A 17,715-nucleotide genomic window follows, 5' to 3' on the forward strand; every position below is an offset into this window, starting at 1 on the left:
CCGACAGTGCGGCGCTCCCTCAGTACTGACCCTCCGACAGTGCGGAATTCCCTCAGTTCTGACCCTCCGACAGTGCGGCGTTCCCTCAGTTCTGACCCTCCGACAGTGCAGCACTCCCTCAGTTCAGACCCTCCGACAGTGCGGCACTCCCTCAGTTCTGACCCTCCGACAGTGCGGCACTCCCTCAGTACTGACCATCCGACAATGCGGAATTCCCTCAGTTCTGACCCTCCGACAGTGCGGCACTCCCTCAGTACTGACCCTCCGACAGTGCGGCACTCCCTCAGTACTGACCGTCCGACAGTGCGGCGCTCCCTCAGTACTGACCCTCCGACAGTGCAGCACTCCCTCAGTTCTGACCCTCCGACAGTGTGGCACTCCCTCAGTTCTGACCTTCCGACAGTGCGGAATTCCCTCAGTACTGACCCTCTGGCAGTGCAGCGCTCCCTCAGTACTGACCCTCCGACAGTGCGGCACTCCCTCAGTACTGACCGTCCGACAGTGCGGTGCTCCCTCTGTACTGACCCTCCGACAGTGCAGCACTCCCTCAGTTCTGACCCTCCGACAGTGTGGCACTCCCTCAGTTCTGACCTTCCGACAGTGCGGAATTCCCTCAGTACTGACCCTCCGACAGTGCGGCAATCCCTCAGTACTGACCCTCCGACAGTGCGGCGCTCCCTCAGTACTGACCCTCTGACAGTGCGGCGCTCCCTCAGTACTGACCCTCCGACAGTGCGGAATTCCCTCAGTTCTGACCCACCGACAGTGCAGCACTCCCTCAGTACTGACCCTCCGACAGTGCGGAATTCCCTCAGTTCTGACCCTCCGACAGTGCGGCGCTCCCTCAGTACTGACCCTCCGACAGTGCAGCACTCCCTCAGTACTGACCCTCCGACAGTGCGGAATTCCCTCAGTACTGACCCTCCGACAGTGCGGCACTCCCTCAGTACTGACCCTCCGACAGTGCAGCACTCCCTCAGTACTGACCCTCCGACAGTGCGGCACTCTCTCAGTTCTGACCCTCCGACAGTGCGGCACTCCCTCAGTACTGACCCTCCGACAGTGCGGTGCTCCCTCAGTACTGACCCTCCGACAGTGCAGCACTCCCTCAGTTCTGACCCTCCGACAGTGCAGCACTCCCTCAGTTCTGACCCTCCGACAGTGCGGCACTCCCTCAGTTCTGACCCTCCGACAGTGCAGCACTCCCTCAGTAATGACCCTCCGACAGTGCAGCACTCCCTCAGTACTGACCCTCCGACAGTGCGGTGCTCCCTCTGTACTGACCCTCCGACAGTGCGGCACTCCCTCAGTACTGACCGTCCGACAGTGCGGTGCTCCCTCAGTACTGACCGTCCGACAGTGCGGCACTCCCTCAGTACTGACCCTCCGACAGTGCAGCACTCCCTCAGTTCTGACCCTCCGACAGTGCAGCACTCCCTCAGTTCTGACCTTCCGACAGTGCGGAATTCCCTCAGTACTGACCCTCCGACAGTGCAGCGCCCCATCAGTACTGACCCTCCGACAGTGCGGCAATCCCTCAGTACTGACCCTCCGACAGTGCGGCGCTCCCTCAGTACTGACCCTCTGACAGTGCGGCGCTCCCTCAGTACTGACCCTCCGACAGTGCGGAATTCCCTCAGTTCTGACCCACCGACAGTGCAGCACTCCCTCAGTACTGACCCTCCGACAGTGCGGAATTCCCTCAGTTCTGACCCTCCGACAGTGCGGCGCTCCCTCAGTACTGACCCTCCGACAGTGCAGCACTCCCTCAGTACTGACCCTCCGACAGTGCGGAATTCCCTCAGTACTGACCCTCCGACAGTGCGGCACTCCCTCAGTACTGACCCTCCGACAGTGCAGCACTCCCTCAGTACTGACCCTCCGACAGTGCGGCACTCCCTCAGTTCTGACCCTCCGACAGTGCGGCGCTCCCTCAGTACTGACCCTCCGACAGTGCAGCACTCCCTCAGTTCTGACCCTCCGACAGTGCAGCACTCCCTCAGTTCTGACCCTCCGACAGTGCGGCACTCCCTCAGTTCTGACCCTCCGACAGTGCGGCACTCCCTCAGTACTGACCCTCCGACAGTGCGGCACTCCCTCAGTACTGACCCTCCGACAGTGCAGCACTCCCTCAGTTCTGACCCTCCGACAGTGCAGCACTCCCTCAGTTCTGACCCTCCGACAGTGCGGCACTCCCTCAGTTCTGACCCTCCGACAGTGTGGCGCTCCCTCAGTACTGACCCTCCGACAGTGCAGCACTCCCTCAGTACTGACCCTCCGACAGTGCGGTGCTCCCTCTGTACTGACCCTCCGACAGTGCAGCACTCCATCAGTTCTGACCTTCCGACAGTGCGGAATTCCCTCAGTTCTGACCCTCCGACAGTGCGGCACTCCCTCAGTACTGACCCTCCGACAGTGCGGCGCTCCCTCAGTACTGACCCTCCGACAGTGCAGCACTCCCTCAGTACTGACCCTTCGACAGTGCAGCACTCCCTCAGTACTGCCACCAGGGGAGTGTCCAGCCTGGACTATGGGGGCTCGACTCCATGGAATAGGGAGGGAGGAGGGGGAAGACCAAGGCCTTTGCCGTGATCCCTCTGCAGTCGAGCAGACGGGAATGGGGCCCAGTTGCTGCAGGAGAAGGTGGCCTGGCCTTGGTGTCAGTTATGGTGCCGGAGGTTTGGGAAGGAGGGGAAGGTGGGGAAGAAACCTCCTGAAACACACGTAGAGGGTGGGGCTACTCACTTGGCAATTGTCCACTCGGGGTCCACACTGGTGACTGTGGGGTCCTCGACATACACATAGGTCTGGACGATGTTGGAGATCTCAGCCCGATCAATGTTGATGGTGATGAAGGCAGAGCCGAGGCCCGATGACGAGGCTGAAGTGATACAAACAATCTCCTTCGCTGTCCTCCTGCAGACGGGCGAAGAGTGGGGATTGATCGGAGAAACTTCAGCTCAGAAGATAAACAAACACCAGACGTCCCATTAAACTTCCTGGCTCTCATCCAGGATTCCCAGAGGCTGGGATTGTTCTCCTGAGAGCAGAGAAGGTTAAGAGGAGATTTAATCGGGGCGTTTAAAATCAGGAAGGGTTTTGATGGAGTAAATCAGGAGAAACCGTTCCCAGTGGCGGGAGGGTCGGTAACCAGAGGGACACAGATTGAAGATAATCGGGAAAAGAACCAGAGGGGGGAGAGGAGGAGAATGTTTTTTGACGCAGAGAGTTGTTGTGATCTGGAACGCGCTGCCTGAAAGGGCGGTGGAAGCAGATTCAATAGTAACTTTCAAAAGGGGAATTGGAGAGATACTGGAAGGGGAAAAATTTACAGAAACGTGGGGGAAAGAGCAGGAGGGAGAGTGGGATTAATTAGATCGCTCTTTCAAAGAGCTAGCACAGACACAATGGGCTGAATAGCCTCCTCCTGTTCTGTGGGAAAAGAACCAACAGCTGATGATCACGTACCTGACAAACTGACACTCCCCCCCTCCCACGGATGCCTTGATTGAACTCCCGGCGTCCAGGTACCTTCCGAAGATGGTCAACCGTGTCCCACCAGAGGCCGGACCACTCCCAGGGGAGACCTTACTGAAGCTCGGGGTCTTGAAAGGCAGAAGAACACAGCGTTAGAGTCCTGGTGGGGACAGGTCTGTCACTGTATCACACTGGGGTACAGTACTGGTGGGGACAGGTCTGTCACTGTATAACACTGGGGTACAGTACTGGTGGGGACGGGTCTGTCACTGTATAACACTGGGGTACAGTACTGGTGGGGACAGGTCTGTCACTGTATCACACTGGGGTACAGTACTGGTGGGGACAGGTCTGTCACTGTATAACACTGGGGTACAGTACTGGTGGGGACGGGTCTGTCACTGTATAACACTGGGGTACAGTACTGGTGGGGACAGGTCTGTCACTGTATCACACTGGGGTACAGTACTGGTGGGGACAGGTCTGTCACTGTATAACACTGGGGTACAGTATTGGTGGGGACAGGTCTGTCACTGTATAACACTGGGGTACAGTACTGGTGGGGATGGGTCTGTCACTGTATAACACTGGGGAACAGTACTGGTGGGGACAGGTCTGTCACTGTATAACACTGGGGTACAGTACTGGTGGGGACAGGTCTGTCACTGTATAACACTAGGGTACAGTACTGGTGGGGACAGGTCTGTCACTGTATAACACTGGGGTACAGCACTGGTGGGGACAGGTCTGTCACTGTATAACACTGGGGTACAGTACTGGTGGGGACAGGTCTGTCACTGTTTAACACTGGGGTACAGTACCAGTGGGGACAGGTCTGTCACTGTATAACACTGGGGTACAGTACTGGTGGGGACAGGTCTGTCACTGTATAACACTGGTGTACAGTACTGGTGGGTACAGGTCTGTCACTGTATAACACTGGGGTACAGTACTGGTGGGGACAGGTCTGTCACTGTATAACACTGGGGTACAGTATTGGTGGGGACAGGTCTGTCACTGTTTAACACTGGGGTACAGTACTGGTGGGGACGGGTCTGTCACTGTATAACACTAGGGTACAGTACTGGTGGGGACAGGTCTGTCACTGTATAACACTGGGGTACAGTACTGGTGGGGACAGGTCTGTCACTGTATAACACTAGGGTACAGTACTGGTGGGGGACAGGTCTGTCACTGTATAACACTGGGGTACAGTACTGGTGGGGACAGGTCTGTCACTGTATAACACTGGGGTACAGTATTGGTGGGGACAGGTCTGTCACTGTATAACACTGGGGTACAGTACTGATGGGGACAGGTCTGTCACTGTATAACACTGGGGTACAGTACTGGTGGGGACAGGTCTGTCACTGTATAACACTGGGGTACAGTACTGGTGGGGACAGGTCTTTCACTGTATAACACTGGGGTACAGTATTGGTGGGGACAGGTCTGTCACTGTATAACACTGGGGTACAGTACTGATGGGGACAGGTCTGTCACTGTATAACACTGGGGTACAGTACTGGTGGGGACAGGTCTTTCACTGTATAACACTGGGGTACAGTACTGGTGGGGACGGGTCTGTCAGTGTATAACACTGGGGTATAGTACTAGTGGGGACAGGTCTGTCACTGTATAACACTGGGGTACAGTACTGGTGGGGACAGGTCTGTCACTGTGTAACACTGGGGTACAGTACTGGTGGGGACAGGTCTGTCACTGCATGACACTGGGGTACAGTACTGGTGGGGACAGGTCTGTCACTGTATAACACTGGGGTACAGTACTGCTGGGGACAGGTCTGTCACTGTATAACACTGGGGTACAGTACTGGTGGGGACAGGTCTGTCACTGTATAACACTGGGGTACAGTACTGGTGGGGACAGGTCTATCACTGTATAACACTGGGGTACAGTACTGATGGGGACAGGTCTGTCACTGTATAACACTGGGGTACAGTACTGGTGGGGACAGGTCTGTCACTGTATAACACTGGGGTACAGTACTGGTGGGGACAGGTCTGTCACTGTGTAACACTGGGGTACAGTACTGGTGGGGACGGGTCTGTCACTGTATAACACTGGGGTACAGTACCGGTGGGGACAGGTCTGTCACTGTGTAACACTGGGGTACAGTACTGCTGGGGACAGGTCTGTCACTGTATAACACTGGGGTACAGTACCGGTGGGGACAGGTCTGTCACTGTGTAACACTGGGGTACAGTACTGCTGGGGACAGGTCTGTCACTGTGTAACACTGGGGTACAGTACTGGTGGGGACGGGTCTGTCACTCTATAACACTGGGGTGCATTACTGATGGGGACAGGTCTGTCACTGTATAACACTGGGGTACAGTACTGGTGGGGACAGGTCTCTCACTGTATAACACTGGGGTACAGTACTGGTGGGGACAGGTCTGTCACTGTATAACACTGGGGTACAGTACTGATGGGGACAGGTCTGTCACTGTATAACACTGGGGTACAGTACTGATGGCGACAGGTCTGTCACTGTATAACACTGGGGTACAGTACTGGTGGGGACAGGTCTGCCACTGTATAACACTGGGGTACAGTACTGGTGGGGACAGGTCTGTCACTGTGTAACACTGGGGTACAGTACTTTTGGGGACAGGTCTGCCACTGTATAACACTGGGGTACAGTACTGCAGAAAAGTGGGGGAATTGGAGAGAGTCAGGGGAGAGAGGAAGGAAGAGTGAGGGGTGAGAGTGAGAAAGAGAGAGAGGCAGAGAGAAGGAGAGTGAGGCAGAGGGAAAGGAAAAGTGACGGGGAGAGAGCGAGAGGGAGAGGAATGGACAGAGTGAGATGAAAGGAGAGGGAAAGGGGGAGAGAGGGAGAGGGCAGAGTGGGAGAAGGAGAGAGAGGGAGATGGGGAGTTACACGAAAGGGACAGAGAGAGAAAGAGGGAGAGACAGAAATGCAAGTGTGAAGAGGGGGCGAAGGAGAAGTAGAAGATGAGAAAGAGGAGGATGGAGAGAGTGGCAGAGAGAGGAAGAGTGGGAGAGGAGGGATGCAGGGTGCTCTGTCCCTGCACTTTCACTCAGAGGTGACCAGGGTAATGTTTTGGGTCCACATACCACAAAGGTGTAGACTTGCTGTGATTTAGTCCTGTAGTTGGGACTGCAATCGCCAACGCATAATTCCACTGGACCGGGACTCGGGTGTGAGGAGAAAGCATCATCCATCTCACATACAATCCTGTGAGGAAGAGAGGGAGAATGATCAGTATAGGTAGTATCACAGAACCAAGACAGCCGACACAGATACTGGACAGACTCAGCGCACGCAGTGACCGGACAGTGTACATGCACGCAGAGACCGGACAGTGTACGTGCACGCAGAGACCGGGCAGTGTACGTGCACGCAGAGACCGGGCAGTGTACGTGCACGCAGAGACCGGGCAGTGTACGTGCACGCGGAGACCGGGCAGTGTACGTGCACGCGGAGACCGGGCAGTGTACGTGCACGCGGAGACCGGGCAGTGTACGTGCACGCGGAGACCGGACAGTGTACGTGCACGCAGAGACCGGACAGTGTACGTGCACGCAGAGACCGGACAGTGTACGTGCACGCAGAGACCGGGCAGAGTACGTGCACGCAGAGACCGGACAGTGTACGTGCACGCAGAGACCGGACAGAGTACGTGCACGCGGAGACCGGACAGAGTACGTGCACGCGGAGACCGGACAGTGTACGTGCACGCGGAGACCGGACAGTGTACGTGCACGCGGAGACCGGACAGAGTACGTGCACGCGGAGACCGGGCAGTGTACGTGCACGCGGAGACCGGACAGAGTACGTGCACGCGGAGACCGGACAGTGTACGTGCACGCAGAGACCGGGCAGTGTACGTGCACGCAGAGACCGGGCAGTGTACGTGCACGCAGAGACCGGGCAGTGTACGTGCACACGGAGACCGGACAGAGTACGTGCACGCGGAGACCGGACAGAGTACGTGCACGCAGAGACCGGGCAGTGTACGTGCACGCAGAGACCGGACAGTGTACGTGCACGCAGAGACTGCACACGCTCCGCGCATGCAGAGACCGGACAGTGTACGTGCACGCAGAGACCGGACAGTGTACGTGCATGCAGAGACCGGACAGTGTACGGGCACGCAGAGACCGGACAGTGTACGTGCACGCAGAGACCGGACAGAGTACGTGCACGCAGAGACCGGACAGAGTACGCGCACGCAGAGACCGGACAGAGTACGCGCACGCAGAGACTGGACAGAGTACGCGCACGCAGAGACCGGACAGTGTACGCGCACGCAGAGACCGGACACTGTACGTGCACGCAGAGACCGGACAGAGTACGTGCACGCAGAGACCGGACAGAGTACGCGCACGCAGAGACCGGACAGTGTACGTGTACGCAGAGACCGGACAGAGTACGTGCACGCAGAGACCGGACAGAGTACGCGCACGCAGAGACTGCACACGCTCCGCGCATGCAGAGACCGGACAGTGTACGTGCACGTAGAGACCGGACAGTGTACGTGCACGCAGAGACCGGACACTGTACGTGCACGCAGAGACCGGACAGAGTACGTGCACGCAGAGACCGGACAGAGTACGCGCACGCAGAGACCGGACCGTGTACATGCACGCAGAGACCGGACCGTGTACGTGCACGCAGAGACCGGACATTGTACGTGCACGCAGAGACCGGACAGAGTACGTGCACGCAGAGACCGGACAGAGTACGCGCACGCAGAGACCGGACAGTGTACGTGTACGCAGAGACCGGACAGAGTACGTGCACGCAGAGACCGGGCAGTGTACGTGCACGCAGAGACCGGACAGAGTACGTGCACGCAGAGACCGGGCAGTGTACGTGCACGCAGAGACCGGACAGCGTACGTGCACGCAGAGACCGGACAGTGTACGTGAACGCAGAGACTGCACACGCTCCGCGCATGCAGAGACCGGGCAGTGTACGTGCACGCAGAGACCGGACAGCGTACGTGCACGCAGAGACCGGACAGCGTACGTGCACGCAGAGACCGGACAGTGTACGTGCACGCAGAGACCGGACAGTGTACGTGCACGCAGAGACCGGACAGCGTACGTGCACGCAGAGACCGGACAGCGTACGTGCACGCAGAGACCGGACAGCGTACGTGCACGCAGAGACCGGACAGCGTACGTGCACGCAGAGACCGGACAGTGTACGTGCACGCAGAGACTGCACACGCTCCGCGCATGCAGAGACCGGGCAGTGTACGTGCACGCAGAGACCGGACACTGTACGAGCACGCAGAGACCGGACAGAGTACGTGCACGCAGAGACCGGACAGAGTACGCGCACGCAGAGACCGGACAGAGTACGCGCACGCAGAGACCGGACAGAGTACGCGCACGCAGAGACCGGACAGTGTACGTGTACGCAGAGACCGGACAGTGTATGTGCATGCAGAGACTGCACACGCTCCGCGCAAGCAGAGACCGGACAGTGTACGTGCACGCAGAGACCGGACAGTGTACGTGCACGCAGAGACCGGACAGTGTACGTGCACCCAGAGACTGCACACGCTCCGTGCAGGCAGAGACTGGACAGTGTACGTGCACGCAGAGACCGGACAGTGTACGTGCTCGCAGAGACCGGACAGATTACGAGCGCGCAGAGACCGGACAGTGTACGAGCGCGCAGAGAACGGACAGTGTACGAGCGCACAGAGAACGGACAGTGTACGTGCGCGCAGAGACCGGACAGTGTACGTGCGCGCAGAGACCGGACAGCGTACGTGCACGCAGAGAATGGACAGTGTACGTGCATGCAGAGACCGGACAGTGTACGTGCACGCAGAGACCGGACAGTGTACGTGCGCGCATGGACCGGACAGTGTACGTGCACGCAGAGAATGGACAGTGTACGTGCACGCAGAGACCGGACAATGTACGTGCACGCAGAGACCGGACAGTGTACGTGCACGCAGAGACCGGACAGAGTATGTGCACGCAGAGACCGGACAGAGTACGTGCACGCAGAGACCGGACAGTGTACGTGCACGCAGAGACCGGACAGAGTACGTGCACGCAGAGACCGCACATGCTCCGCGCAAGCAGAGACCGGACAGTGTACGTGCACGCAGAGACCGGACAGTGTACGTGCACGCAGAGACCGGACAGAGTACGTGCACGCAGAGACCAGACAGAGTACGTGCACGCAGAGACCAGACAGAGTACGTGCACGCAGAGACCGGACAGTGTACGTGCACGCAGAGACCGGACAGAGTACGTGCACGCAGAGACCGGACAGAGTACGTGCACGCAGAGACCGGACAGAGTACGTGCACGCAGAGACCGGACAGTGTACGTGCACGCAGAGACCGGACAGTGTACGTGCACGCAGAGACCGGACAGTGTACGTGCATGCAGAGACTGCACACGCTCCGCGCAAGCAGAGACCGGACAGTGTACGTGCACGCAGAGACCGGACAGAGTTCGTGCACGCAGAGACCGGACAGTGTACGTGCACGCAGAGACCGGACAGAGTACGCGCACGCAGAGACCGGACAGAGTACGCGCACGCAGAGACCGGACATTGTACGTGCACGCAGAGACCGGACAGTGTACGTGCACGCAGAGACCGGACAGAGTACGTGCACGCAGAGACCGGACAGTGTACGTGCACGCAGAGACTGCACATGCTCCGCGCACGCAGAGACCGGACAGTGTACGTGCACGCAGAGACCGGACAGAGTACGTGCACGCAGAGTCCGGACAGTGTACGTGCACGCAGAGACTGCACACGCTCCGCGCACGTAGAGACCGGACAGTGTACGTGCACGCAGAGACCGGACAGAGTACGTGCACGCAGAGACCGGACAGTGTACGCGCACGCAGAGACCGGACAGTCTCCGCGCACGCAGCGACCGGACAGAGTACGCGCACGCAGAGACTGCACACGCTCCGTGCACGCAGAGACCGGACAGAGTACGTGCACGCAGAGACCGGACAGTGTACGCGCACGCAGAGACCGGACAGTCTCCGCGCACGCAGCGACCGGACAGAGTACGCGCACGCAGCGACCGGACAGTGTACGTGCACGCAGAGAACGGACAGTGTACGTGCACGCAGAGACCGGACAGTGTATGTGCACGCAGAGACCGGACAGAGTACGTGCACGCAGAGACCGGACAGTGTATGTGCACGCAGAGACCGGACAGTGTACGTGCACGCAGAGACCGGACAGAGTACGTGCAAGCAGAGACTGCACACGCTCCGCGCACGCAGAGACCGGACAGTGTACGTGCATGCTGAGACCGGACAGAGTACTTGCACGCAGAGACAGGACAGAGTACGTGCACACAGAGACCGGACAGTGTACGTGCACGCAGAGACCGGACAGAGTTCGTGCACGCAGAGACCGGACAGTGTACTTGCACGTAGAGACCGGACAGAGTACGTACACGCAGAGCCCGGACAGTGGACGTGCACGCAGAGACCATACAGTGTACGTGCACGCAGAGACTGCACACGCTCCGCGCATGCAGAGACCGGACAGTGTACGTGCAAGCAGAGACCGGACAGTGTACGTGCACGTAGAGACCGGACAGTATACGTGCACGCAGAGACCGGACAGAGTATGTACACGCAGAGACCGGACAGTGTACGAGCGCGCAGAGAACGGACAGTGTACGAGCGCACAGAGAACGGACAGTGTACGTGCGCGCAGAGACCGGACAGTGTACGTGCTCGCAGAGACCGGACAGATTACGAGCGCGCAGAGACCGGACAGTGTACGAGCGCGCAGAGAACGGACAGTGTACGAGCGCACAGAGAACGGACAGTGTACGTGCGCGCAGAGACCGGACAGTGTACGTGCGCGCAGAGACCGGACAGCGTACGTGCACGCAGAGAATGGACAGTGTACGTGCATGCAGAGACCGGACAGTGTACGTGCACGCAGAGACCGGACAGTGTACGTGCGCGCATGGACCGGACAGTGTACGTGCACGCAGAGAATGGACAGTGTACGTGCACGCAGAGACCGGACAATGTACGTGCACGCAGAGACCGGACAGTGTACGTGCACGCAGAGACCGGACAGAGTATGTGCACGCAGAGACCGGACAGAGTACGTGCACGCAGAGACCGGACAGTGTACGTGCACGCAGAGACCGGACAGAGTACGTGCACGCAGAGACCGCACATGCTCCGCGCAAGCAGAGACCGGACAGTGTACGTGCACGCAGAGACCGGACAGTGTACGTGCACGCAGAGACCGGACAGAGTACGTGCACGCAGAGACCAGACAGAGTACGTGCACGCAGAGACCGGACAGTGTACGTGCACGCAGAGACCGGACAGAGTACGTGCACGCAGAGACCGGACAGAGTACGTGCACGCAGAGACCGGACAGAGTACGTGCACGCAGAGACCGGACAGTGTACGTGCACGCAGAGACCGGACAGTGTACGTGCACGCAGAGACCGGACAGTGTACGTGCATGCAGAGACTGCACACGCTCCGCGCAAGCAGAGACCGGACAGTGTACGTGCACGCAGAGACCGGACAGAGTTCGTGCACGCAGAGACCGGACAGTGTACGTGCACGCAGAGACCGGACAGAGTACGCGCACGCAGAGACCGGACAGAGTACGCGCACGCAGAGACCGGACATTGTACGTGCACGCAGAGACCGGACAGTGTACGTGCACGCAGAGACCGGACAGAGTACATGCACGCAGAGACCGGACAGTGTACGTGCACGCAGAGACTGCACATGCTCCGCGCACGCAGAGACCGGACAGTGTACGTGCACGCAGAGACCGGACAGAGTACGTGCACGCAGAGTCCGGACAGTGTACGTGCACGCAGAGACTGCACACGCTCCGCGCACGTAGAGACCGGACAGTGTACGTGCACGCAGAGACCGGACAGAGTACGTGCACGCAGAGACCGGACAGAGTACGTGCACGCAGAGACTGGACAGTGTACGCGCACGCAGAGACCGGACAGTCTCCGCGCACGCAGCGACCGGACAGAGTACGCGCACGCAGAGACTGCACACGCTCCGTGCACGCAGAGACCGGACAGAGTACGTGCACGCAGAGACCGGACAGTGTACGCGCACGCAGAGACCGGACAGTCTCCGCGCACGCAGCGACCGGACAGAGTACGCGCACGCAGCGACCGGACAGTGTACGTGCACGCAGAGAACGGACAGTGTACGTGCACGCAGAGACCGGACAGTGTACGTGCACGCAGAGACCGGACAGAGTACGTGCACGCAGAGACCGGACAGTGTATGTGCACGCAGAGACTGGACAGTGTACGTGCACGCAGAGACCGGACAGAGTACGTGCAAGCAGAGACTGCACACGCTCCGCGCACGCAGAGACCGGACAGTGTACGTGCACGCAGAGACCGGACAGAGTACTTGCACGCAGAGACAGGACAGAGTACGTGCACACAGAGACCGGACAGTGTACGTGCACGCAGAGACCGGACAGAGTTCGTGCACGCAGAGACCGGACAGTGTACTTGCACGTAGAGACCGGACAGAGTACGTACACGCAGAGCCCGGACAGTGGACGTGCACGCAGAGACCATACAGTGTACGTGCACGCAGAGACTGCACACGCTCCGCGCATGCAGAGACCGGACAGTGTACGTGCAAGCAGAGACCGGACAGTGTACGTGCACGTAGAGACCGGACAGTATACGTGCACGCAGAGACCGGACAGAGTATGTACACGCAGAGACCGGACAGAGTACGCGCACGCAGTGACTGCACACGCTCCGCGCACGCAGAGACCGGACAGTGTACGTGCACGCAGAGACCGGACAGAGTACGTGCACGAAAAGTCCGGACAGTGTACGTGCACGCAGAGACCGGACAGTGTACGTGCACGCAGAAACTGCACACGCTCCGCGCACGCAGAGACCGGACAGTGTACTTGCACGTAGAGACCGGACAGAGTACGTACACGCAGAGCCCGGACAGTGTACGTGCACGCAGAGACCAGACAGTGTACGTGCACGCAGAGACTGCACACGCTCCGCGCATGCAGAGACCGGACAGTGTACGTGCACGCAGAGACCGGACAGTGTACGTGCACGCAGAGACCGGACAGTGTACGTGCACGCAGAGACCGGACAGTGTACGTGCACGCAGAGACCGGACAGTGTACGTGCACGCAGAGACCGGACAGAGTATGTACACGCAGAGACCGGACAGAGTACGTGCACGCAGTGACTGCACACGCTCCGCGCACGCAGAGACCGGACAGTGTACGTGCACGCAGAGACCGGACAGAGTACGTGCACGAAAAGTCCGGACAGTGTACGTGCACGCAGAGACCGGACAGTGTGCGTGCACGCAGAGACCGGACAGTGTACGTGCACGTAGAGACCGGACAGTATACGTGCACGCAGAGACCGGACAGAGTATGTACACGCAGAGACCGGACAGAGTACGCGCACGCAGTGACTGCACACGCTCCGCGCACGCAGAGACCGGACAGTGTACGTGCACGCAGAGACCGGACAGAGTACGTGCACGAAAAGTCCGGACAGTGTACGTGCACGCAGAGACCGGACAGTGTACGTGCACGCAGAAACTGCACACGCTCCGCGCACGCAGAGACCGGACAGTGTACTTGCACGTAGAGACCGGACAGAGTACGTACACGCAGAGCCCGGACAGTGTACGTGCACGCAGAGACCAGACAGTGTACGTGCACGCAGAGACTGCACACGCTCCGCGCATGCAGAGACCGGACAGTGTACGTGCACGCAGAGACCGGACAGTGTACGTGCACGCAGAGACCGGACAGTGTACGTGCACGCAGAGACCGGACAGTGTACGTGCACGCAGAGACCGGACAGAGTATGTACACGCAGAGACCGGACAGAGTACGTGCACGCAGTGACTGCACACGCTCCGCGCACGCAGAGACCGGACAGTGTACGTGCACGCAGAGACCGGACAGAGTACGTGCACGAAAAGTCCGGACAGTGTACGTGCACGCAGAGACCGGACAGTGTGCGTGCACGCAGAGACTGCACACGCTCCGTGCACGCAGAGACCGGACAGTGTACGTGCACGCAGAGACCGGACAGAGTACGTGCACGCAGAGAACGGACAGTGCACGTGCACGCAGAGAACGGACAGTGTACGCGCAAGCAGAGACCAGACAGTGTACGTGCACGCAGAGACCGGACAGTGTACGTGCACGCAGAGACCGGACAGTGTACGTGCACGCAGAGACTGCACACACTCCGCGCAGGCAGAGACCGGACAGTGTACGTGCACGCAGAGACCGGACAGTGTACGTGCACGCAGAGACCGGACAGAGTACGTGCACACAGAGACTGCACACGCTCCGCGCACGCAGAGACCGGACAGAGTATGTGCACGCAGAGACCGGACAGAGTACGTGCACGCAGAGACTGCACACGCTCCGCGCACGCAGAGACCGGACAGTGTACGTGCACGCAGAGACCGGACAGAGTACGTGCACGCAGAGACCGGACAGAGTACGTGCACGCAGAGACTGCACACGCTCCATGCACGCAGAGACCGGACAGAGTACGCGCACGCAGAGACCGGGCAGTGTACGTGCACGCAGAGACCGGACAGCGTACGTGCACGCAGAGACCGGACAGTGTACGTGCACGCAGAGACCGGACAGTGTACGTGCACGCAGAGACTGCACACGCTCCGCGCATGCAGAGACCGGGCAGTGTACGTGCACGCAGAGACCGGACAGTGTACGTGCACGCAGAGACCGGACAGAGTTCGTGCACGCAGAGACCGGACAGTGTACGTGCACGCAGAGACCGGACAGTGTACGTGCACGCAGAGACCGGACATTGTACGTGCACGCAGAGACCGGACAGTGTACGTTCACGCAGAGACCGGACAGTGTACGTGCACGCAGAGACTGCACACGCTCCGCGCACGCAGAGACCGGACAGTGTACGTGCACGCAGAGACCGGACAGAGTACGTGCACGCAGAGTCCGGACAGTGTACGTGCACGCAGAGACTGCACACGCTCCGCGCACGTAGAGACCGGACAGTGTACGTGCACGCAGAGACCGGACAGAGTACGTGCACGCAGAGACCGGACAGCCTCCGCGCACGCAGAGACCGGACAGTGTACGTGCATGCAGAGACCGGACAGTGTACGTGCACGCAGAGACTGCACACGCTCCGTGCACGCAGAGACCGGACAGAGTACTTGCACGCAGAGACCGGACAGTGTACGCGCACGCAGAGACCGGACAGTCTCCGCGCACGCAGCGACCGGACAGTCTCCGCGCACGCAGCGACCGGACAGAGTACGCGCACGCAGCGACCGGACAGTGTACGTGCACGCAGAGAACGGACAGTGTACGTGCATGCAGAGAACGGACAGTGTACGTGCACGCAGAGACCGGACAGAGTATGTGCACGCAGAGACCGGACAGTGTATGTGCACGCAGAGACCGGACAGTGTACGTGCACGCAGAGACCGGACAGAGTACGTGCACGCAGAGACTGCACACGCTCCGCGCACGCAGAGACCGGACAGTGTACGTGCACGCAGAGACCGGACAGAGTACTTGCACGCAGAGACCGGACAGAGTACGTGCACACAGAGACCGGACAGTGTACGTGCACGCAGAGACCGGACAGAGTTCGTGCACGCAGAGACCGGACAGTGTACTTGCACGTAGAGACCGGACAGAGTACGTGCAGGCAGAGCCCGGACAGTGTACGTGCACGCAGAGACCAGACAGTGTACGTGCACGCAGAGACTGCACACGCTCCGCGCATGCAGAGACCGGACAGTGTACGTGCAAGCAGAGACCGGACAGTGTACGTGCACGCAGAGACCGGACAGTGTACGTGCACGCAGAGACCGGACAGAGTATGTACACGCAGAGACCGGACAGAGTACGTGCACGCAGTGACTGCACACGCTCCGCGCACGCAGAGACCAGACAGTGTACATGCACGCAGAGACCGGACAGAGTACGTGCACGAAAAGTCCGGACAGTGTACGTGCACGCAGAGACCGGACAGTGTACGTGCACGCAGAGACTGCACACGCTCCGCGCACGCAGAGACCGGACAGTGTACGTGCACGCAGAGACCGGACAGAGTACCTGCACGCAGAGACCGGACAGTGTACGTGCACGCAGAGAACGGACAGTGTACGCGCAAGCAGAGACCAGACAGTGTACGCGCAAGCAGAGACCAGACAGTGTACGTGCACGCAGAGACCGGACAGTGTCCGTGCACGCAGAGACCGGACAGTGTACGTGCACGCAGAGACTGCACACGCTCCGCGCAGGCAGAGACCGGACAGTGTACGTGCACGCAGAGACCGGACAGAGTACGCGCACGCAGAGACCGGACAGTGTACGTGCACGCAGAGACTGGACAGAGTACGTGCACGCAGAGACCAGACAGTGTACGTGCACGCAGAGACTGCACACGCTCCGCGCATGCAGAGACCGGACAGTGTACGTGCAAGCAGAGACCGGACAGTGTACGTGCACGCAGAGACCGGACAGTGTACGTGCACGCAGAGACTGCACACGCTCCGCGCATGCAGAGACCGGACAGTGTACGTGCACGCAGAGACCGGACAGTGTACGTGCACGCAGAGACCGGACAGTGTACGTGCACGCAGAGACCGGACAGAGTATGTACACGCAGAGACCGGACAGAGTACGTGCACGCAGTGACTGCACACGCTCCGCGCACGCAGAGACCGGACAGTGTACGTGCACGCAGAGACCGGACAGAGTACGTGCACGAAAAGTCCGGACAGTGTACGTGCACGCAGAGACCGGACAGTGTGCGTGCACGCAGAGACTGCACACGCTCCGTGCACGCAGAGACCGGACAGTGTACGTGCACGCAGAGACCGGACAGAGTACGTGCACGCAGAGACCGGACAGTGCACGTGCACGCAGAGAACGGACAGTGTACGCGCAAGCAGAGACCAGACAGTGTACGTGCACGCAGAGACCGGACAGTGTACGTGCACGCAGAGACCGGACAGTGTACGTGCACGCAGAGACTGCACACACTCCGCGCAGGCAGAGACCGGACAGTGTACGTGCACGCAGAGACCGGACAGTGTACGTGCACGCAGAGACCGGACAGAGTACGTGCACGCAGAGACTGCACACGCTCCGCGCACGCAGAGACCGGACAGAGTACGTGCACGCAGAGACCGGACAGAGTACGTGCACGCAGAGAC

General features: G+C 59.6%; 1 protein-coding gene across 1 annotated transcript in view; it reads right to left on the reverse strand.

The window, feature by feature from the left end:
* Window positions 1-17,715, reverse strand: part of LOC137358365 (plexin A3-like) — a 126,589-nt gene that overhangs the window by 19,966 nt on the left and 88,908 nt on the right. The window contains exons 5-7 of the mRNA XM_068024307.1: window positions 6,580-6,700; window positions 3,469-3,605; window positions 2,746-2,916 (exon numbers count right to left, since the gene is read on the reverse strand). Of these exons, the coding sequence (XP_067880408.1) occupies window positions 2,746-2,916; window positions 3,469-3,605; window positions 6,580-6,700 (429 nt within the window). The remainder of the gene's footprint in view (window positions 1-2,745; window positions 2,917-3,468; window positions 3,606-6,579; window positions 6,701-17,715) is intronic.

The sequence above is a fragment of the Heterodontus francisci genome, chromosome 49 (genome assembly GCF_036365525.1).
Source record: "Heterodontus francisci isolate sHetFra1 chromosome 49, sHetFra1.hap1, whole genome shotgun sequence".
Taxonomy (NCBI): domain Eukaryota; kingdom Metazoa; phylum Chordata; class Chondrichthyes; order Heterodontiformes; family Heterodontidae; genus Heterodontus; species Heterodontus francisci.